The 24,475-nt window shown below is 29.5% G+C and overlaps 3 protein-coding genes across 4 annotated transcripts in view; 2 read left to right on the top strand and 1 right to left on the bottom strand.

The window, feature by feature from the left end:
• Positions 1–8,873, bottom strand: part of LOC113376525 — a 49,843-nt gene extending 40,970 nt beyond the window's left edge. Inside the window, exon 1 of the mRNA XM_026616475.1 lies at positions 8,635–8,873. Coding sequence (XP_026472260.1) covers positions 8,635–8,807 — 173 coding nt within the window. The 5' untranslated portion in view covers positions 8,808–8,873. The remainder of the gene's footprint in view (positions 1–8,634) is intronic.
• Positions 8,874–14,166: 5,293 nt separating this feature from the next.
• Positions 14,167–15,906, top strand: LOC113378073 (splicing factor 3B subunit 6). Its single transcript, XM_026618585.1, has 3 exons — positions 14,167–14,283; positions 14,366–14,484; positions 15,608–15,906. The coding sequence occupies exons 1-3, from the start codon at positions 14,254–14,256 to the stop codon at positions 15,837–15,839; spliced, it is 381 nt and encodes a 126-aa protein (XP_026474370.1). The 5' UTR covers positions 14,167–14,253; the 3' UTR covers positions 15,840–15,906.
• Positions 15,907–16,191: 285 nt separating this feature from the next.
• LOC113376710 (solute carrier organic anion transporter family member 3A1) overlaps positions 16,192–24,475 on the top strand; it is a 251,322-nt gene continuing 243,038 nt past the window's right edge. For both annotated transcript variants that reach the window (XM_026616729.1, XM_026616728.1), the window contains exon 1: positions 16,192–16,658. The gene's annotated coding sequence lies outside the window, so the exon portion shown is untranslated. The remainder of the gene's footprint in view (positions 16,659–24,475) is intronic.

The raw sequence follows: 24,475 nt of genomic DNA on the forward strand, positions 1-24,475 counted from the left end.
AATAATATTATTTGAATTATATCGCCAACGAATTTTTTTGAAAACAAAAAGTAGTCACTATAGAAACCAACTGCCTTTATAAAAATAAACACAGCTGGTATATTCGTCACTCCAATTATTCTATCGTGCACATTCATGTAATTCGCTCAATTATAGTGGAAATATAGATTGTACTATAATATTTATTAGAATATTTAGATAAGTATTTAGTATTTTAGATATATAATAATAGGATACAAAAAGATTTTATTTTGCCATCCACCCAAGTATTAAAAGAAATGAATTTCATACTTTTGTTAATTAAGTTTTATAACTTTTTCTTCTGTAATATTTTTTTTAATACTGCACTATAGTCTAATAAATATTCGATTTTTTTAAATCTTAACATTTTCAGATTTTAATGATGTGATGGGCACCTTAATAAAAACGTTTTGTTATATTATTTATATATGTAATAACTATAAACAATAACTTTATATACAAGTTTTGTTCAATTTCTTATTTACTTAATTTATGGTAAATACAAGTTTTAAATTTTATTATTTTTATTTTCAATTTTGCTATAACTCATTGTATATAATAGCTTCATAGGATATTTTAAATTAGTAATATTTTCTTCGTAATTTGCAAAGACAATCTTTGCTTTCACTTTAAGTGCTTCAATTATATACCATAATTATACAATGCACACACACATATAATATATATATATATATATATATATATATATATATATATATATATTATATATATATATATATATAGATTTGTATGGGTCAAAAAAGTCGCTTATACACATATGATTTTCGGATACTAGAGATCAAAATAAGATACTTTGCTAAATGAACCATACCTCTAAAATGAATCCTTATGTCCCGTGCATTGACCCAAAAATAAATAAATAAAAAATTTAAAAATTTAAAATTTAATTAATTTAATAAATTTCAAAATTTAACCCTTATCTTTGATTTAACCCTTTGAGTCAATGCACGGGACATCAAAATTCATTTAAGAGGTAAAGTTTCTTCTTCAGCAAAGTATCTTATTTTGATCCCAAAAATCTAGAAATGATATGTACCTAGGTGACCTTTAAATCGACCCGCCCTAATATATATACATATATCCCTGAATTTGTTATTAATTTGTGTTTATATCCCGGAACTGAAACCCAACTATGGGCAAAAATCTCTAATATAGATATCTACAAATGTTTTGTTAACTTCCCGTAGGGTAATAGTGCAGTAAACGGAGAGGAAAAAAGGGTATAACCTCTGAATTTTTTTACTGTGCTCCGAATTTCATGAAATTTTGGAATTAGGTTCATCTTACCCTTAAATTCAAAAGTGAAAACAATTCGGGGTGCGCCATCACCCCCCGGGGGGATGACCCCCCTTCTCAATTGTGTAATTACATTTTTTTAAAATAACGTCGGAAATCGATAGAAGAGCTAATTATAATAAAAAAATGTCTTCTATAGTTTTTCAAAAAAACTAATACTTTTCAAGTTACTGGCCACTAAAGATTCATATATTTTTGTCATTTTTCTTCGTCTTTTTGCAAATATCTCCTAAATTATACATTTTAACGAAATTCATGTAATGAACAAAATAATGTCAATAAAAATCTTAATAAATCAGTATTACATAAAGTGTTCTAGGAAAAATATTAAGCAAGATTTGAAAGAGCAAAGTCGTTTTTTATTTCGTTCAAGATTTAATTGTTGTATTTAAAGCCATCTAGGTTTGAGGTTTTACATTTTAGGCATTTCGGTGAAATTGGGTTTTATAGTGCTCAACATAAGCTTTAAAATGAGTGCTGTTACAAGTTTTTTTCTTTTAAATCATATGGTTTAATGAGCGCCATTTCCACCAGAATGAAAGTAATTCACATTCCATCTAGAATTCACTTCATTATAGACATCTTGATAGATTCTAGTAGATTCACTACTTTAGTATAAACTATTTTCAGAAAACTCACGATTTTATAAAAACTTTTTTTTTCATTTTTTTTAAAAATCGAAATTATTTTCATTATATCTCAAAAAGAATAAAAGATACGTATAAAAGATTATAGATAAAAATCAAAGGAATCTTTCTGGCTTATTATTGTTTTTTATTATTTTTCTTTCACACAAAAATTGACAGAGTTATGAATGTTTAAAGACTGCGCGACCGCGCAAATTGGAAAAAAAAGTTTTTATAAAATCGTGAGTTTTCTGAAAATAGTTTATACTAAAGTAGTGAATCTACTAGAATCCATCAAGATGTCTATAATGAAGTGAATTCTAGATGGAATGTGAATTACTTTCATTCTGGTGGAAATGGCGCTCATTAAACCATATGATTTAAAAGAAAAAAACTTTGTATATGCCTTCTTATTTGCATGATAGCTCACTCATTTTACACGCAAAAAACTTGTAACAGCACTCATTTTAAAGCTTATGTTGAGCACTATAAAACCCAATTTCACCGAAATGCATAAAATGTAAAACCTCGACACTAGAGGGCTTCAAATACAACAATTAAATCTTGAACAAAATAAAAAACGACTTTGCTCTTTCAAATCTTGCTTAATATTTTTCCTAGAACACTTTATGTAATACCGATTTATTAAAATTTTTATTGACATTATTTTGTTCATTACATGAATTTCGTTAAAATGTATAATTTAGGAGATATTTGCAAAAAGACGAAGAAAAATGCCTAAAATATATGAATCTTTAGTGGCCAGTAACTTGAAAAGTATTAGTTTTTTTGAAAAACTATAGAAGACATTTTTTTATTATAATTAGCTCTTCTATCGATTTCCGACGTTATTTTAAAAAAATGTAATTACACAATTGAGAAGGGGGGTCATCCCGCCGGGGGGTGATGGCGCAACCCGAATTGTTTTCACTTTTGAATTTGAGGGTAAGATGAACCTAATTCCAATATTTCATGAAATTCGGAGCACAGTAAAAAAATTCAGACCTAAAACGCTCCGTTTACTGCACTATAAGTTATGGTAATCCCAAAAAAATGAAATGTTTTAATATCATTACGTTTAATAGGTTTCTGAACATTTTGGCATACCTGTAGAAATGTATTTATGTAGTATGTAGTGTGTGCGTGTGTACGGAGACAAAAATTGGTCGACGATTTCGGGAACACGGATCAACAAAAAACATTCGATTTGTATTGATGGGAAGGCGTGCTGTTCAGTTTTGGGCAAAGGCAGGCACAGCAGTTTCAAAGATACGGGTCAAGAATGGCAATTCATTTTTTGAGAGAGCGTCCGATTTGAATGATTCGAAAAGCATTTCACTTTTATTGACAGAAGGATAAATTGATAAAATGTTTGTAGAGGAAGGTTCATCTGTTTCAGAGACCGCCATTTGGCGGTTAAAAATAATCATTAGACATATGAACATCGAATTATCAGATATTTTGCAGAAATTTCAATAAGTACAAAATTTGTTTTTATTTCTTCGGGTTCCGTACCAAAATTTATAATGTTTTTAGTTTAGTTTTATAGTTCAAACAATTTCTCGACATTTTTTACACTATGGATTCAAAAATAGCAACACATCAATTTTTTCAAAATTTTAAATCTTTTGACAATTTTAAATTACGGTACGGAAAGTTTTATCAATGTGCCGTAAGACACGATGCCATCATACATCAATATTTTATTAAATATTTATATTGAATGTTTCGGTACCAAATATGCTCCAAAAATGGTTTGCTTAAAATTAAATTAAATTTCAAAAGTTTGTGGCCATACTTCTCATTTCTGGAGCATTTAAAGATTTATTTAGATGCGATATATGAAATGCGTATTACATGATTAAACAACGATCTAAAATCATTTTAAGATATATTTTTTATTAAATTCCAAGGTCTAATAATGTCAATATTTGTACGGATATACGTGTATAGATATTAACGCTTAGGTGAATGAAATTTCATCAGCATGATTTGAAGAAAATAAAAACAAATAGATTTGAATTGAACAAAATATTCTACGGGTCCCGCATCGATGTATTTCGCAAAATAGCGTGCTAAGTTATTACTCATTATTATTCATTACTCTGTGCTTATCCAATGCAGCATTGAATCCAAATGGAAAACCTTGAGCACTTTGTCTAGCAAATATATCTGTCTTGAAACTGTTTATGATTCATATAATTTTATGACAAATACTTACTGTCACTATAATTTTCATTTGGTAATATACAGTTTAGAATTACTTTCTCTTCATTATTCTCAATTTTAAACTCATTAAGTGATTGCGTCTAAGATATTGCATTCGCAATTATCTCTTATCACAATTCAGAATTTCAAATATAATTGCAGTAGCGTATAAATGCTTATAAAGTATAGTATAGAGGTATATGAGATATTGTAAACAAGTTATTAAAGTATAAAAGGCTATACAAGTGGTGATTTAAAGTTTAAATCAATAGCAATTTAATAATAAATGAGCCGGTAAAATTTCAAATTTTATCAAATTTGTTAACACCTAAGGTATTATTACATACGAAAAAGTCATGACTAATAGTATTATTACAAACAATTCAGTATACTAAAATGTATATATTAATCAAATACAAATAAACCAATGTAATTTTGTCACAGCTAATTTTTTTTTTAAGTTTATTTTGAACTGGCACTGTAAATTTACGGCCTTCCTTTGAAATAAATTATTCAATAAACGATTATTTGTAAGTAAACGATTAATAGTATTAAGAGATAAAATGTCATAGCATGGTAGATTATTCGTTAATTACAAGTATTTAATCTCCTATTACAATAAACCACTCTTACACTAAATTTACCTATTTTAATAAGTAAGCATTTCACACATTTAATGTAATGATTGAAACACATTCCTATTTCACAATATCTGATTGTATTTAAATAACTGTTTTTTTTTTCAGAATAAACTATTTCATAAGTTTAGATCCCTATTTTTTTCATATTGTCAGTATTTACAAAATTATTCTTCTTGGAGATAAATTGCCTCTATTATTGCAAATAATGAAATAAAAATTTCTTTCAACTAAATGTCACTCAAGAAAGTGACTGATCCTCAAGTGTCATTATCTTTATTCTCTATACTTTTTATGTTCTTTTATAAATTACCTCGTTATAAATGTTTCGCACCGCATATGACCTCATTCGTGCATACCTACATTGGGAAACAAATTTCGAAAAGCGACGTGTAAAAAATTTATTTTCTACTAATATTATTATAATGATGATGAAGTTTTTCACTTCTTTTAAAATTATTATTATCAGATGTTTAATTTTAGGGTAGAGCTGGGCTTAAAGGTCCGCGGGTAAAAGGTCCACCACTATTATCTTAGAAACTATTAAAGTTGAAATACTATTATAAAGTAGAGGAAAAATGATGTGCAACCACCCATCGTCGCCACATTTTCAAATTTTTAACGAAAGTATTATTGTCAGTCTTTTTGTTTTTAAGCACGGTTGTTGAGTTTAAGTTACCTGAATATAATTTTTAAGTATACGTTATTCAATTGTTTTATAAGATGTATTTTTATTCTTAAGTTATATTAAACTTTTTTATAACCTCTAAAATACCTTATACGCGGTTGGGGTGAAAAGGACCACCTACGCTTATACACTGGCGAGGTGTAAACAATGAGAAAATAGTAAATTAAAATGAAAAATATGTTAAAAAAGACAATTTTACAAGAGATAAATTAAATTAGTAGTTAATCCAACTCTGATGATGAGATCTTTTGGCAAAATTTCATACAAAAAACGTTTGCAGTGCGATCTTTATAAAAAATATGCCCATTAAATATGTATTTCAAATAGAAATTGCATTTATTTCATATTTAATGATTGTATTTCGAAAAAATGAGTCTTATTATATTAAATTAAACAGAAATAGCTACCAAACCCAGAGTTATAAAGTACATAGTAAGAGTTTATAAAATGTTTTGTTTATTATGTTTAAAAATACATGTTTAGATTATGATTTCATATATTGTTGTTCAACCTTGAAATTAAACTGCTTGGTATTGATTATATAGTTATTATTCTAATAAACCTATTTAAATCTATAATATAAAAATGAATTGCAAAATGTGTTGGTAAGCGCATAACTCAGCAACGCCTGGACGAATTTAGCCAATTCTCTTTTTTAAATGTTCGTTGAAGTCCAAGGATGGTTCTTTGGATGAAAAAATCAAATAATTGCCGGGAAAACTCTAAAAACAGCCCACTTCTTTTTCACATACAAACGTTAGGATGTTCATATTTTTGCGGAATATTTACTTACTGGAAGTCAACGGAGCGTTTTGGGTCTGAATTTTTTTACTGTGCTCCAATTTGTGTGGAATTTTGAAATTAGGTTTTCCTTACTCTCAAGTTCAAAAGTGAAAATAATTCAGACTCCCTTACATTCCTCTCAGTGGTGTAATTTCATTTTTTTCAAAATAACGTCAAATATTTTTTTCAAAATATTGATGAAAGAACTAATTATAAGAAAAAAATGTTTTATAATGTTTTTCAAAAAAGCAAATACTCATCATTTTATTTAAAGCAGTTGCACATTTAAGACTGTAGTGTAAAAAAACATAATAATCTTTAACTAATTGGTAAATATCAGTATAGGTTATTAAAAAAAATTGGAACTTTTGAATTGTAAATAGTACAGGACAACGTCTGTCGGGTCATCTAGTTTAGGAATAAAATCCTTTTGCCCCCTGGCTTTCCCCTTTTACTAGGTGACAATTTTTTGAAAAATAATAATAAAACGTATTACTATAATGATGGAAGTTTTATTGAACATAGTCCGATAGTTGTTTGTTAGATATGTGAAATTTGTTGTGATGTAATTGGTTTGGTTTTCAAAATAGAATTTCTCAAAATCAAATTGGACCTTTGTGGCCCATCCTATCCTACATTCCGCAAACTCATATGTAGGCTACATATGAGTTTTATAAAAGGAATATTTATATTTCATGTATAAAAATGATTAATAGATTGTTATGAAAATAATCGTGTTAAAACATTTTGAAATGGTATTATCTTACTTAAATTTTAATCATCTTCATCATCCCAATATGCAAACTTGAAAAAGAAAAAGAAATACTGGTCTATTCAATGAGCTTCTCTATTTGACTACAAAAACACCTTAAGTGCAAAATATAAAGTGCATTTGCATTATTTTTGATTCTCGTAACAATGAAAACTGTAAATTAGTGTATTTACTCTTATAGAATTAAATGTTAACAACGATGTGACCAAAGTATAAAAACAAGATCAATAATCGCAAATTATTTCACAAAAGCAAGTTTTTAAAATAGTTAATATTTTGTTTAATAAATTAACAGTTAATGGAACTTTCAATGAATGCGACTTGCATTTTAATAAGATAAGATATGTATATGTTGATAAGAATTTTGAGATAGCAAGTTTAAATTGTTAATCATTAAAACCGTATGCTCGATGAAAGGTGAAGAAAAATACGTTAGTATATATAAATGCTGAAATTAATTAACTGCAATGTTGACCAATGGTTTTATATTTTGTCGTACATGTTTTTGTTTTTGTATGTTTTGTTTTTTGTTAAGTTATTTTCAGGTTCCAATTATTTTCTAAAAATATTTTTTTCCACAATTCTATTCATTTTATATAAAAAATCTTCTGCTTTTCTTAAACATACTGTTTGCCTAAATCTTATCAAGAAATGGTTTTTTAAATAAACTTTTTTGTTTTTTATTACCTTTTGGATTCTTTGTTCGAAGCCAAAATATTTACAAATCCAAGACTCAACCATTTAGTTTATATATATATATATATATATATATATATATATATATATATACATGTGATATGGATTTACTTCTACAGATGCACATATAATGTCTCGAAGAGGAGGAAATGTGAATCTAGTGCGTCAAAAGGTGCGGCGCAGATGTCAATGTGTTTCCGATTACCGGAAAACCGGAATGCCCACGGAATATTGAGCATTTCTCTAGTCCAATATGAAAACTATTCATATGTAATGAGTAAAATTTTGTATGATCATGTTTATCGTATATCAGCAATAAGACGCATTATCTTATCAACACAAAATTAATCTATGCGACCAATGTCTGTGACTTACGCTTCGTTCTTATTAAACTAATTTTTTATAATATTTATTATAATTTATCATGATAGTAATATATCTGTTTTATAAGTTGCATCGAGCAAACATTGGCAAATTTGACGTCTTACAAGTTTTTTTTTTCTATTTATAGGTCTGACAGAAGGCACCGAATTATATTTGACAACACTTTGTTATGTCTAAAGTTTAAATCCAAGGAAATATATATATATATATATATATATATATATATTTGCTACTATATATATATATATATTCTAGATACATTAAGATTTGAGATAATTAAACAATATGTGTTTGTTTACACAAATTGATAAAATTTTATGAGTTTCCAACCAGCTTTACATTTTCATTTATAACCTTTACTCTTGTGTATACAACAGTTTGACAAACAAACAATTCATGCTACTCAAACCTTAAAGTCTAAAGGTCATAATTTAAATGCCAAAATTGTTAGTTACCTATACATTAGATATCATTTACATCTACATGCAATTACAAACTTACATTGCGTTACGGATTCCGGATAAACTAAAGCTATTAGATCGAGCTTTCTTTTTTCCGAGCGTCCAAAATCGTATTTTATTATGATTATCATCCTCATAGAAAGGATTCAAATGCTCCGGATAATCAAAAATGGATACAACCCTGGCGCCCGGAGGATGCCCATTAGAAGTCATTTTGTACACTTTTTAATCACTAATATCACCAAAAGAGTAAGGAAATAAGGTTGCACTCACAGAATTTTGGTATTGCACATGGAATAAGAATAAAATCAATTGTGAGTCACATTATAGGACTGCGTGAAGTTGAATAAAACGCGCACCTTAATGTCTTGAAGTCGACTGGTGTAACTGCCGTCAATGCCGTCACCGGTAGTCACGCTACGCGATTCTCAAAGACCACACGAGTTTTTCCGATTAGAACCGACCGGCGACAGTATTGTTTTTCATGCATGAATTTCATTACTCTATCAGGGGCATATTTATCGCCGATTTCATAGAGCTGATAAGTATTTATTGAAGATGTATTTAATCTTAAGCGTATTGAACTTACATGCACGCCTGCGAAACTAGCGCGCCTACGCCGATAGACCGGATGTATTTGATCGTTTCGCTCTGATCGATCCATGTCCTGAATGGCAGTACCTGCCAAAAAGGCACGATATCATTAAGCATTTAAAAATTATTCACATAAATTTCATAAAAATACAATAATAATAAGGTAGAGCGTGGCTTAAAGGTCCGCGGGTAAAATGGTCCACCACCGATATTTCAAAACAAGTATTTAATTGTGTTAAGAATTAAGTAAAGTTAAGAATTTTTTAACAACAATATTTGAAAGTAGAGCGAAAAAGATGTATAACCAGCCATCACCTTAATTCTTGCGACGTTGCTATCGGGAGATAAACAGCAATATTTGAAAATCTATTTATTTAATCTAAGTGGTTCGTTGTTATTTTTTTGGTTGTGAGCACTGTTATTTAGTTTACGAGACCTTAATATAATTTTTAAGTACACCTTATTTAATTGTTTAATTTAACAGCGTTTTTTATATAACCTCTATAAAAGCTTACACCCAGATGGAGTAAAAAGGACCAACTGAACCTTTACCCTGTCAAAGGTATAAACAATAAACGATAGTAAATAAAAAGTACATTAAGGTAAAAAAGCGAGTTCACAAGAAACAAATTAAATAAATAGTTATTCCAAATCTGCTGATGAATATTTTTGAAAAAATTCCAGATAGGGGAAAGTCCCGTAACGCCGGACGGCACCTAAAGCCGGACACTCTATTTAACACGTATTATTTAAGCGAGTATAAATCTTTTTATTTCCAAATACAAGGGGCGCGGGGGGCACACAGGTGCAGAATCACGCGTCAAAGCTCACCTGTGACGCACACGACCACGGCGGGAGCAACCCTTTGTTGTTTTAGGCTTTGTTTGATATGTGTTATTTGTCGTGATATAATTGGTTTAGTTTTCACAATTTGGACCTTTGTGCCCCGCCCAACCCTATTAACTATTTATGCACTTTCATTCTTACTTACATCCAGAAACGTTGTGATGTGTATTATTTGTATCCTATTATTGACTTATTGTTAGAAATTGATTTGCGTTGATTTTATTTCTATTTGAGCATTGGCAGTTATGCATTTATAGTCCAGTCATTTGGTAGTTTTGCCTGAAAAGTTTTCGGGAAGATCTGAAAATTGGCAATTTTAGATATATATATATATATATATATATATATATATATATTAGGGTGGTCCTTAAAATGGCCATTTTCGAATTTCCTTGCTCCCAGGGGCTTAAATGGTTCCAAATAGATAAAAAACAATTCACTGAAAGTTTTAGCTCTTAAATTAACGTTTAGATAGAGCGCAATTCAATCAAAGTTTGTATGGAAAGTGCATGGAAAAAATTTTGAAAGTTAAAAAAAAATGTTTTAGGTATAACTTAGCGATAAATGAATGAGTTTTATTAGTTATAGATAGCGGGCGCAGCTATTTTTTTGCAGTACGCGCCGCCATATCAGACTTCCCTGTATTTTGCTGTACTCTGTTCTTGAGCACATTCTCTCATTCAATTTGATGTGGATTCTGAAATGAAACTTCAACTGAATGAAAGAGTTTATAACGTACGAACCTGCTCCGTTTTCGTTATCGCTTCTCGATTATGAAGTTATGCGCAAATGGGTTACATCATTTATATATAAGGCATTTAAACAACATTTTTAAGACATAAATGTTGAAGACATTGAGATACCTATTACACCGAGTCAATTGCCTTCGTGGTGAATCGTTTTCTTTCTAACTCTCCAGGTAAACGCGTTTTTTGGCACCAAATTACTGGACTACCACCATATATTTACAACTATCATTTATAAATATGAATTTTGAACGTTGTATAATGGTCAATGGTTTATGGTTATATCATAAAAACTTAAAATATCCGTTTCGCTACAATCACAAGAATGCACAAATATTTTTTTTTAAATTTGACAATATATTTTGCAGATTTGTTAACATGCCAATTAATCGCTAATCAGCGACAAATAGAAGAAAATAGGGGTGGAGAAAGAGTTATATGAATTATTATAGAGAAGCAATTTATTTATGAAAAGTAGTAATAAATATTATTAACACAAGGAAGGCTTATTAAGATTTTATGTTCATCTAAAGAAAATATATCTTAAATATTTGATTATAATATAATTAAACACAAAATAGATGATAATTTATTGATAAACAAAGACATATATACAATATTTTAAATATAAATTCAATAACAATTTCATTTTATTATCAATTATAATTGATAATAAAATGGAATTGTAATTAAATTTATGTTTTATTGTACGTATAAGTGAGATGAACAAATTCTACAATTGTAGTTAAAATTACAACCAGATAGTTTCTATCATTAACTTTTATCTGTATTTTATACTTTGCGGTTTATTTTGCCGTAACGCAAATTTCTCAAAACACCAAATGGCTTATTTCAATCATTTATAAAACCATGTATATTGTTTTTCTCATTTAGATTTTGCACTAAAAAAAATGTTGTTCTACATTTGTTCGTCTGGCATGAGCCCCAAGCTAATAAATATAGAGATTTCTGACAAAGTGAAAAACTTCGTATTTGAAATTTTGTCAAAAGTATTTGAAGAATTTATGTATTCATTTTTTTTAAATATATTGAAATAATTGAAAATGCATTTTATTTCAAGATTTAATTCATGAAAGGGGCGAGAATATATTATTGTGATAATGGCAAATAGAGCGCCTATTTTGTATATTTACAAATATGATTAAATAATAATTACCAAAACATTTGCGTAGCAAAGAAGTATATAAATTATTGAATTTATTTTGGAAAATTTATTTTTTATTTCTGAATATATTTATAAGTATTTAGTATTAGGTATCGATTAAATTGCGTTTATCACAAGATTATCTGAAGTCAATCATAATTTAAATAACAAAAATTTTCAAAAAAAAAACTACTAAATATAACTAGTACTAAAGACAGAAATTTTGAGCAAACAATCGGTAAAAATTGAAGTGAGACACTATTTAAATTGTAAATTATCTATCTCCAATTGTGAATTATCTAACAGTGAAAACATAGACAAAACTTCACTAATAATAACTAATATATTAACATTGTATAAAATTATACTTAAATTTATTTAGACACATGATATTTACCTCAGGAGTTGTGTCAATGGGAATACAGTAATTACCATTAAAGTTTAAGATAAAAGCATTATTCAGATGTTTATATTAGGTGAAGTAAAAAGAATTCCATTATATTTGCAATGGTTGGCTTCAAAGATCATGTTTTACTAGGCGGCGTTAAAAAGATGAGATTTTCTACTAAAAAAATGATTAGAAAGTTTTGTCATTGATTGGCTTAGTTTTGTTTGAGTACTCGTCAAAAATTGACACTAGTAAAGAGAAAATACACTATAGTTTACATTTTTTGTTTGATAAAGGCGAAAACGCAAACTAGGCGGCGAAAAATCTGAATAGTGTTTATGGTCCTGATACTGTAACATCTAATTATACCCAACTTTGATTTCGTCAATTCAGTCGGAAAAATTTTGATGTCAAAGTCGCAGGCGCACTAAAAGGCCAATTGCCGAAAATGTCGACAAAATCAAGGAGTCCAATAGTCATGTAAGTCTAAAGACTGTAAAAAGCTTTTGGCATCATTTAAAGATACAAAAAAGCTCTGTGTATTGGTGCTACACAAAAACCTACTGGAGAATTTTCATCTGCGAATCGCTACTGAATCGCAAGAAAATTGCCTCATTTTTGAAGCGATTGGTGACTGGTGATGAAAAGTGAATCTCTTGCGACAACTTAAAGCGAAAACTGTCCTGATCGAATTGCGATGAGTAGGCAGAAATTGTAGCCAAGCCAGGATCGGGATTTTGTGGTTTAGCAGGGAATTATAAACTGCGAACTGATCTCCTATGGTAAAACTTCTAACTCAGACTTGTACGCTCAACAATTGAACTGTTTCATGGAAGTAATCGCTCAGAAGCGGCCATCTTTAGCCAATAGAAGATGAATTGTGTCTCATCCTGAAAACTCCTGGCAACACACATCGATAGTGATTCGCCAGAAGCTCCAAGAGCTTTATTGGGAAGGAGGATTTTATACATCTATCTTATAGTTTGGACTTGACACCAAGCAATTACCATCAGTTCCTGCCCATGGCCGACAGTTTTGATAATAAAAAAATCACTTCAAGAAAGGCTTGTAAAAACCGAAGTTCTTATTTTTTTTGCCAATAGAGACGAGGGTTTCTATTTCAGCGGCATAATGATATTATATTCAAAATGGCAACAGGTTATCTAACAAAATGGCGCACAATTGATCTAAATCGATTCATCCTAACTATAGTAATTAAAGCCTTAATTTCATGCAAAAATAATGGATTTCTTTTCATTTCACCTAATATTAAGCTCTACTTTGATTAAATGTTTATATTAGGCTGTTGTAAAAAACAGCTGCAAATATGAAACAGAAATGATTTTAGCACTTACATAAAAAAGTATACTTCAATGTTCACCGATAGTTATTTCTGGTGCCACTCAATACGCATCCATTTTGATTTTTGAATATTTGACAGTTAATTTGAGTGATATTGTTAAACTATGTTATGATGGATCGACAATGCAATTGAGTTTTTTTTTAAGTTTATAGACAGTACACGAATACTGAAAACACTTTATTAACATTTTAAAATAAATACTTTGGGATATTTAGCAAAAATATCGTGTTGAGGCTTTCACGGTACTGTTTTGTTAATTTTATTTGAATCACTTTGATAAATGCTGAATGATTTATGTTTTATATTACAAAATACACAATAAAATGTAATTAATAAATATAATTTAATAATAAATAAAAAAAATAAGTGCATGAAAACATTTCACAATTTGAAACTGGTTATAATATACCGCCATCTTTAAACGTAAGTTGTAAAGCTACACGACGCCATATTGAATTTAATGTGATTGTCAAGCATTTCAGCACTTGTTTGCTAAGTATACTAATATTGTGGATTTTATTTATTGTTGACGATAGTTTAATTTATAATTAATTAAAATGGCTATGGCAATGCAGAGAAGAATTAATGTAAGTTGTTATTTATAAATAACAAAGTGTACGTTCTATTTTTATTGCAAATTCGGTTTACTTTATATGTTCATCTTTTTAGGTGCGTTTACCTCCAGAAGTGAATAGAATTCTATATATAAGAAATTTACCTTACAAAATAACTGCAGAAGAAATGTATGATATATTTGGAAAATTTGGGGCCATCCGACAAATTCGAGTGTAAGTTGTCAGATAAACTTTCCGTGTTGAATATGGCTTACTGTGTTAATTTTTCTTTGTCACTTCGAATTATATACACGCTTTAATGTAGTATATTTTATAGTATGATTATAATGCTTTAACTATGTTTTCACTAATCAAGACAAAGTACTGATGCATCGTTACATATATGTATACATAAATGCTAATGAATGCTAAGTGTTTATTCCAAATTCTACTATAAATGTTTACACTTTATTAGCAACCATTTTTAAATTTATTTTTATTACTTGCTAGTGCTTATTATGAACCTCATATTAGCTTAAAATGAAGCATATGGTTATAGATGGAATTGACAAAATTTAATAATCCATAAAAGCATTCAATTTTTGAATTAAAATTACATCTAGCGTTTAAAATTTATTTTCTGGCTTACTTCTTAAAGAGACATTATCTTTATATGTAAAACTTTAGCAGTGGTAACAAATGTTTAAGTTAGCAATTTAGTATTTTACTCCATGATGTGATGTCATCGAAACCCCCAGATTTCAATAGTCTCATTAGTTTATGTCTACTATTTATTTCTATTACTATTTAGATTGCCTTTGAACTTTCCATATTTTGCCAGTTGGAATTTTGTTCCAAGAAACAAACTGTGCCAATTCTATTTGACATACAAAATGACGAAAAACACTAAGTTTTTAACATCCTAATTGTTTATGCAGTCTTTGTATAAATGTTCTAACAAAGAATAACTAGGTTTTTATATAATTAATCAAAATACATATTTCAGAAGATGTAAGGTTTATATACGAATCAAGCATTTTGTATACGAATTTTTATATTTTGCTATGTTATAAAAAATATTGATCTAATTTTGTTGAATTTAATTCAACATATTTTGTTTTTATTTGTTCATAAAACACATTCAGCATTGTAAAAACACCGAATAAATAGAAGTATATAAACTATGAGCCTCCTGTGAATATTCCTAAAATCTGTTTCTGCCAGATACACTGTGCCCGATTCTGTACATATTTCGACTGCGTCTGACAGAGGGCTAAATGTTTATTTAATGCTAAAAAATTTTAATATATTTTTTATGGTAACATAAATTCTATATAAGTCTATTTATTTCTTACAGAGGTAACACTCCAGATACCCGTGGAACAGCATTTGTAGTCTATGAAGATATATTCGATGCCAAGAATGCCTGTGATCACTTGTCCGGTTTTAATGTTTGTAACCGATATCTTGTTGTTTTATATTATCAATCAAACAAAGCATTTAAAAAGATTGATATTGACAAGAAACAAGAGGAAATTGATAAAATGAAATCTAAATTTGGAATTGATACTGATGAGCTGAAAAAGTGATTTAAATTTAAGTGTATCTTAATTATTTACTAAGAGCCGAGGGTATTGCTCATACAAATAATATATGTGGAACATTTTCTTATGCCCTTATGTTATTTTGATTGGTAAAATCCAAAGTATATGTATGATTGTATATATAAGTGTAACTTGCAAATAAATTTTAAGTTTGTAAAAGGTGGTGTTTCTATGCTGTGTGGTGTGTTTGATACTTGTGTTACGTATGGGCTTGGTGAGATGGCGACGGCGTTAAATTGAAGTGAAAACGAACTTGCACTTTCTAGCAGGGAACGAGGGACATAATCGCAATGGGCCGACGCATAGACCGATGGAAAACTGGTGTAAACATTGCGATTGCGACGTCGTAGTGTAGTATCGAGTCGTGACGCGTTCATGTGTTATTGTCAGTGCGCGTACATAAATAACACAAGCGGTTCAGCGTGCAAGCGCGCTCGTCTACCGTCTACCGTCTGCATACAGTCAGTCGATTCTTTACGACGTTCATTTTTCTTTTTTGATTAGCGTCGCGCGCCCGTCGCCTGTCTTTTGAGTGGTTATTTATAATTAAACGATCATATTATTCTAAATGAACGACTGCTGCGGGAACGGCTTATCAACCGGGGAAACGTTCAAGAATATCTTGAACAAAATCATAGACATCGCGTCTGCTGGTTACAGTGATTCTATTATCGCCGGTCGCGAGAGGAGCCGCATATACGGCCCGATACCGGTGTTTGTGATTTTTGTCAGTGCTGTTCTTTTAATATTCAGTCTGTGGGCTTGTCGCGATCGCAGATTTACCTGAGGGCCAAACCCTCCAAGGTGAGCATGTGTGATTGTACAACATTGTGTTTTGAGCCGTCATTCATAACAAAGCTGTCAAGCAGACAGTGTGCCCGCGATATGACAGCATGTGCACTTTGCTCCACGCGACTATGAATGAAATATTTTCCCTATGATCAAGTATTATCGCAAGTGACAATGGTGACAACGCACTAATATGTCATTTCTGTTTAGTTGAAAGTAAACGTTGTCTCAGCTCCAACTGATTGTTTTGTATCGGAGCAATTTTGCGTGAGTAGGACGCAAGCGCAACAGGCCTTAGTTACTCCTCTCGCGTTCATACGCACCTACTTTGATTGGGACTTGATCTTCATCTGTGCTTAACTTAAGATTAGGATTAATGCATCAATATCAAAACATATTCAACTTTAAGGGGCACAACTGGTGTAACCGCCTGAAAAAAAAGTGATTTTTGGGAATTTATATTAAAAAAACTACTTCATTAATCATTTCAAAATTTTAGGAATATATTAATACATGTTTTAAGAATACATAGTAAAATTTTTGAAAGTTAATCGTCGATCTCCAACGGTGCGACAAAAAAAGGTCGTTCACTGCTGCAGTGATTCCGGCCTTCTACGTGGATGAAATTAAAAAAAAAAAAATTCTCGTTAAACTAGATAATATTGATTGCAAAATGAACTACGATAAAGAAAAAAAATCAAAAATTGACAAAATGACAGCGTTTTTTTAAACAAAGTCGAATTTTACCCAAAATTTTGGTCGTTTTTGGACTGCCAAAATTCGATTTTTGATCCGATCAAAAAATCATTTTACGAGGAACTATATATAGAACATGTAAAAAAAAATTGATAGTGATCGGATCATTTGTTTTTGAGTAATCGCTGCAGCAAATTAGGAAAATGCTGTTTCGAGAAAAACGCGTTTAAAGATTAAATGATCGTTGTCCTATATACTATATATATGTGTATATATACTCTTTAAATGGCTGCAATTCAAAAACTATTTAAGATATAACCTATTAAAAGGTATAACCTATTGAATTATAGAAAAATTGAAAATTCGATTTTTTGAAAATTTCACACTAGTTGTGCCCCTCACGTTATAATAATCGCAAAAAAATAGAAAATATATTTTTTTATGTATACAAATTTTGAACCGATTTGAATAATTTAAGAAACATTTTATTTCTACTAACGAAATGAAGAACTGATTACATTTTTTCGAAGGCAGGTTTAGTGGTATCGTACAAAAATGCCATTTGCTTATTTCAATAGTAAGTACAAAGTTTGTTTACATTTTCATGGATTCTGGTCCAATGTTCATCTGTTAGACTGCGTTGCAGCGCTTACGCGCTTCGATTTTTTGTCTCAACGCAGCTGACGCAGTGCGATTGCTTTGAAAACAAGTTCAAAATTTTCAAGATATAAAAAAATATTGAAAATTTTAAATAGTCAATTTTTTTCAGAAATTTCAAAATTCTCAAAAACCTATTTTTTTCAGTTTTCAAAAAAAAAAATCCGTATGCTAAATTCCAGCAATTTGCATTAAGGCACTATGCCATGCTAGTTTATATCATAGAATAATTTATGAAATTAAATTGTAACATAACGTCCTACAACTATGCATTTAGATACCTAATAATTTACAATAAAAAATTAATAACAATCACTAAACAATATACGTTAAAAAATTATTTCACTAGTTATTGGGCTCTTTTGAAAGAAACTACAGGCTCGGCTTGCAAACGGAGGATAAAAAGATAATTGACTGAATTCTAATCGATATTTGTGTAATGTTTAGATTAGTTTTTACATTGCGTTGGATTTCAAATCCATTTTTGATCTTGGAATTCAAAATTATACTAATCTACATTAATACCTAGTAATTCTACAATTTGTTACTGTGCAATCAATATAAATGCATCTTGCAATAGGAATAGGAATATGCAATAAAACAATTAATGCGTATAAATATTTCAACACATCAAATTGGTAATTTATTTACCAATAATATTGAAATTGAAATATATCAAAATCGTTTTCGAGTTAAATCAACTATCAATATATAACATCGTAACCAGACATACGAGTTTCTTATTTTCACTTTCGTTACAACTGTTCCAGAAGTTCTGTGAAGCGCTGTTTGATCGGGTTTGTAATTAATTTGCCAAAAGGTATAAATATATGGGAATAGACAGAAATAATGCTGTCTATCTACCAGTCTTTAAATAATTGAAATTTTATGGTAAAATTATGAATATTTTTTTTCAGTTTTTACTCAGGGTTTTAGGTCCGATATCTACTTCGAATAGCCTGATATCAAGAAGTAGTTATATTGGTTTTGAATTGAAAATATAGACGGAAATATGTTTCCAAGGGAAAATAGCCTTTACTTGGAATTTCTGCATCATCAAATTTAAAATCATCCCTATTAGAGAAATTCTAATAATAAAAATATATCAATTATTGATAGGCCATCCGTTGGGTTGCCTTCTGAATAATTAGAAATTATCATTATAACAGCTTATAGAACTGTAGTGTTCTGATTCACTGCTGTTCAAATACTACAAAAAATTCATGTTAACTAAATTTATACAAAATATATGAGCAAAATATGTGAATTATATATTGCTCAGTTGAGCAATGTAGTTACAGAAAAGCTGAACTTACAAATATGGTGGTATTTTTATTTTGTTAATAGGTTTGTATAGATCCAGCAATTAATTAACACCAACTTGGATGAATAACGATTAAATGCACTTTTATATAATTTTGACAGAAATCTTCATAAAATCGTAAACCGCAAATAATAATTTTTTAACTGATAATTTTCTCTGTTGTTACTTTTATTGTGTAATGAAAGTTTACCATCGTGTTATCTTTGTATATATCTTTTATAAATCTGCTCCTATTTTTTATTTCAGGATTTACTAAGTTATATGGTATATTATAAGGTATATGTGGTTTAAATTAGCAATCATTACTTCAAGAGTGATATCAGAAGTGATTACTTTAAAAAAGCTAAAACGAACTAATGAATAAAATAATTTTTTTTGTCTGAATCTTTTCTTTTCCTTTATAAATTTTACTTAACCCTCTCGCTACGAGAGTTTTCCCGCAGGAGTATCGCTGCTGTACGGAACAGCAGGTCAATTAGTAGTGCTACTAATTGGCACGCATAGATATTTTTGTCATTATCAATAAAAATATGTTGAAAAATAAAAATTACCCTTCCAATAAACTACAATAAATAATAGAGTTATCAATAGTTTAACTCATAGTTATAACTATCTTGTTTAACTAATAGTTATAATAATGTTGAAGCAAAGGCCGACATAGCACATGTCGTTCATGGATGACATCCGTGCACACGGCACATCGTCCATGGTCGGCACTCGTATACACATTTTTAGCGAAAGGGTTAATTAAATCGAGAATAATCTGTATAGATAATGGAAACCGGATTTTGGTCGGATACGAATGTAATAAAACAATTTTTAATAATTGTTTGATACAATTCTTCAATAATTATTTCAAGTTAGTTGAGAATAAAGTATTAATTTATTCAAAATACCACAGGTTGCAAATGAAATATACAGTTGATATTATTATAAATAGCTTAGAATTGTTCTCATATACACGTTCATTTGCAGGCTAACATATGGGGTGGACGATAACGGAAGTCGTATAATATTAATTTTACAAAATAAGACTGATAATAAATGGCCTTGGTCCGAGTATGGATACGAATATTACTGCTAAATGTAAATATTATTATAAGCGTCTTATAATTTTATTATATCGAGATGATGATGTTTAATATAAATTGAAACATTATACTTTAATAAATGTAATTTGAAGAAAGTTTTTGTTTTTTTTCTGCATTTAGCGTCGAACCATTATTTTGTCATTATAAGTTTGTATCATACTTGAACGTCCAATCACTGGATTGGCATTCGATTTACACATTCTAAGCACAGCCAAAAATTTGCTGATGTTTCATGGAATAAGTGCAGATATGAAATTAAAAAAAATAGTTCGTGCATTACTGGACTCACTTTTATTCATTATAACAGTTAGCACCTACAGTTGTACGCGTATAAGTAATACTTTTTTTTAAAAAAAGTCTGTTAGTAACTTGTCATCGGAATTTTTATTGTTATTATTTTGTTTGTTTTTATTGTTTTTATTAAGAACTAAAAATATGCATTATGTATTTTGTATCAATTTTTGATAATGATTTGTTTGCATATTTTAATGAAGTAGAGTAATATAATACTGGAGATAATTAATTTGTTCTATTAATCGCTGTCTGTGCGACGTATTTTCAAAACACATCATATCTTGTGTACCGTCGCGTCGTGTCATGTCTGCGACAGACTAAAGTAATAGTAAGAGAGCTGAAGAATATTTTGAACATGTGGTCGATGTATAAGTAGGAATATTCACTTATGATTATTAAACTTAATTCACATGTGTTTTTTTTTTGTTAATTACTCAATCTAAATACTAATATTTTATGACCTGAACAATTATGATATCCCTTCTACTACCATCCAATTTATCATGTAAAAATGATTAATAATTATTAGACTATACTAACTTTTCATGCCGGTGAAAATCTTCTCAGTAAGTACACAGAAAGTAGTTTCATATTATAGTTCCAAAGCCTTCTGAACATTTTGGCATACCTTAGAAAAAATGGATATATGTGTGTGTATGTATGCGGATACAATTTTTTGTCAACGATTTCGAGAACACGGATCAACCGATTTGAATAAATCAAAATACATATTACAATTGCAGTACTGCAATGCAAATGGTTGATAAAATTTTGGGTTAAGTAATTGCGGGTTTCTGTTAAATAATGTTTTTTTTAAAGAACTAAATAATTTTATAATTTTGTAATACTTTGTTCATTTTAATCAATTACTTTTTGTTCTCTTTCAAGCAGCATCTTCACACTTTCATATAACTTCTGGTTTTCATTAACAAAAAATTGAATCAGGTACAATTTGACCTGCTTTCCATAGCTCCAATAATTTTTGCCGAGGGGTCAAAGATTTCGATTTGCTAGTTTAGGCCGCTTTCTTCAAATGCATTGCTTAATTTCGTTATTTGTTTATTGCAGATATCAGAATTGATCATTAGGTTAGTGATAACACTTTCAAGTTCTTCTAGTTGGAACTTAGGAAATTTCTTCTTAACAAGCTTCAACTGCACGACGAACAAACGTAGAAAAAGAATCTTATCATGAGTACATGGTCGTGCTGTGGCGTAATAACATATAAGTGAAGTTACATTTTATGTATAAAAAGCCTATGCACAGCAAATACAGGCATTTTGACAGTTTTCAGTACCACTTTATATGAAAACTGCCACATAACATAGCATAGCCATAACATTGGTCTATTTTAATGCAAAATCGGCCCATTAATGTAATAAAATTGTATTCCATAGTCAATTGCTTATTGGAGCAATTACTACTACTCGTTTTTTTTATTATTTATTTATTCATTTAATTTTTTGTTCTTTTTTCTCTCTATCTTCTTATTTGATTATATATTTTTTATGTGTAATTTGGCCCTATAACTTATCAGAGTTTTGCCAAAAACTCTGATTGTTGGTTGCATAATATTGAATAAATAAAAAAAAAAATATCTTAAGATGGGCTCTCATACAATGAATGTTGTTTGTCTGTTTCGTTGCTGTTATGAAATCCGATAGTGCAGAGTGTGGCATGGCACGCTGCAAAAACAATGCATATCGATTGCTCTTTTCAATTTCACCTTTATGTAATCCGATAGCCTAACCGATCATACGCTGTTCGATTTTGCACCAACTTCATGTTGCATAATGATAATTCGGTTGCGCTGTTAGATAGCTTTCTTTAATTAAAACAAATCATCTTCACTCTTTTAATTGATATATATTGCAGAAATATCCCTGTACATGTTATTATCCCATAGGGAAGTTATAGTAATAGCAAAATATGGAAAATGAAAAATATATTTACCTTTCAAAGTCTTCTGAACATTTTGGCATACTTTAGAACAAATGGATGTATGTGTATGTATGATAAAGATAAAATGGTTCGTCAATGATTTCGAGAGCACGGATCAACCGATTTGAATGATTCAAAAAACTTTTTATATCCATTGATAAGGAGACGTGCTGAATATTTTTTGGCAATGGCAAGCCCAGCCGTTTTTAAGATACGGGGTAAAAAGTGCCAGAAATGGTAATTCAGTTTTTGACAGAACTGAGCGTCCGATTTGAATGATTCAAAAACCATTTTATTTGTACAATTGACGAAATGAAGAATTGGTTAATTTTTGGAATCGGCAGGAAAAATTGGAAAGGCAAGTCCAGCAGTTGCGAAGATCCAATGAAACAAGTTAAAAAAAATGCCATTTGGCGGTCATAAATGATCATTAGACATATATGCGCATCAAATTATCAGATATTTTATAGAGATTGTAATAATAAGTACTCATTTTTGTTAACTTTCTATGGGTTCCGTACCGAGATTTATAATGTTTACTGGTTAATTTACTATATTATTTCGTCTCTAAAACAGCTTTGCAGCGCAATTGCTTTAAAAAAAAATTAAAATTTTCCAAATATTTCAATATATAAAAAAATGAAAATTTCAAAATGTCTCTCCAAAGTTCTGCTTTTGTGGTTTTCGAATTTCGAAGATCATTTCGTTCCCTGTATTTCGAATGATAAATACAATAGTTGATAGAAAAGCTGAAGCTGAACATGAAATAACTTTCATAAATGCTGAATACAGAATATTAATAACAAAAAATATAAAAGGCAAAGGTAGATGTTTATGTATATTAACATTGACTTTATTATATTACTTTATTATTAGTTAATTCTTGAAGAAAAATTCCTGCAAATAATTATATTTGTGGTTTAAAAAATAAGGTTATATATATATATATATATATATATATATAATGTGTATACATAATAATGCAATGTTGCAAGCCAAATGCTTGAGTGATAATTCTTATTTTGACTAAACAAATCAATTCCAAAAATGGAAAAAATGCTTTTTATCAGTTGCGCAAATATGGCACATATTCGAACATGACCTACATATTTTAATATTTTGCGATAACTTTAATAACTGCAGCTGAATAATAAATAAGATTATACTCTGCACTGAGTTTGATACAAGTAATGATTTTTGCAGGACCGTAATAATGACAGTGATTAATCTTAAGGCTTTGTAAATATTAAATATTCTTTGATTATTCTCAATTAGCTATATATTATCCATACGAGTCCTTGAGGATAAAATTGGTTTGCATATATGGTTGGTTGGTCTAATAACTATCTAATAGTACTAATTTGTTAAAAATACTATATTATTTTTACTTTTCATTTAAATTTACTTTATATATTGTTGTACACAAATATTTGCTGTGCTATGATCGAGTTTTTTTTATTAACTTCCCGTAGGGTGAGTTAATGTAATGAGCCGAAAATCGAAATTGAAAATTTTTACATTTTTTGACGTTTTGAAGGTTTCTGAACATTTTGGCATACCTCAGAAAAAATGGACGTGTGTGTGTGTGTATGTATGTATGGATACAAATTTACAGTCACGTTTTCGGGCGAACGGATCAACCGATTTGAATGGTTCAAAAAACATTCGATTCCTATTGATAGGGAGATGTGCTGATTTGTTTTTGGCAAAGGCAGGTCCGGCAGTTACGGAGATAAAGAGCAAACAGTGCAGAAAATAGAAATCGAGTTTTTGAGAGAACGGAGCATCCGATTTGAATGATCTCAAAAACATTCAATTAGCAATTAGAG

Source organism: Ctenocephalides felis, unplaced genomic scaffold (genome assembly GCF_003426905.1).
Source record: "Ctenocephalides felis isolate EL2017-DRISC unplaced genomic scaffold, ASM342690v1 CF-g0.4_SCAFFOLD_01886, whole genome shotgun sequence".
Taxonomy (NCBI): domain Eukaryota; kingdom Metazoa; phylum Arthropoda; class Insecta; order Siphonaptera; family Pulicidae; genus Ctenocephalides; species Ctenocephalides felis.

Excerpts from the sequence above, each read along its gene's own strand:
- LOC113378073 (XM_026618585.1), top strand. The coding sequence starts at position 14,254 with ATGGCTATGGCAATGCAGAGAAGAATTAAT. Across the intron at positions 14,284-14,365 it reads CAATGCAGAGAAGAATTAAT|GTGCGTTTACCTCCAGAAGT; the intron begins GTAAGTTGTTAT and ends TCATCTTTTTAG. Across the intron at positions 14,485-15,607 it reads GCCATCCGACAAATTCGAGT|AGGTAACACTCCAGATACCC; the intron begins GTAAGTTGTCAG and ends TATTTCTTACAG.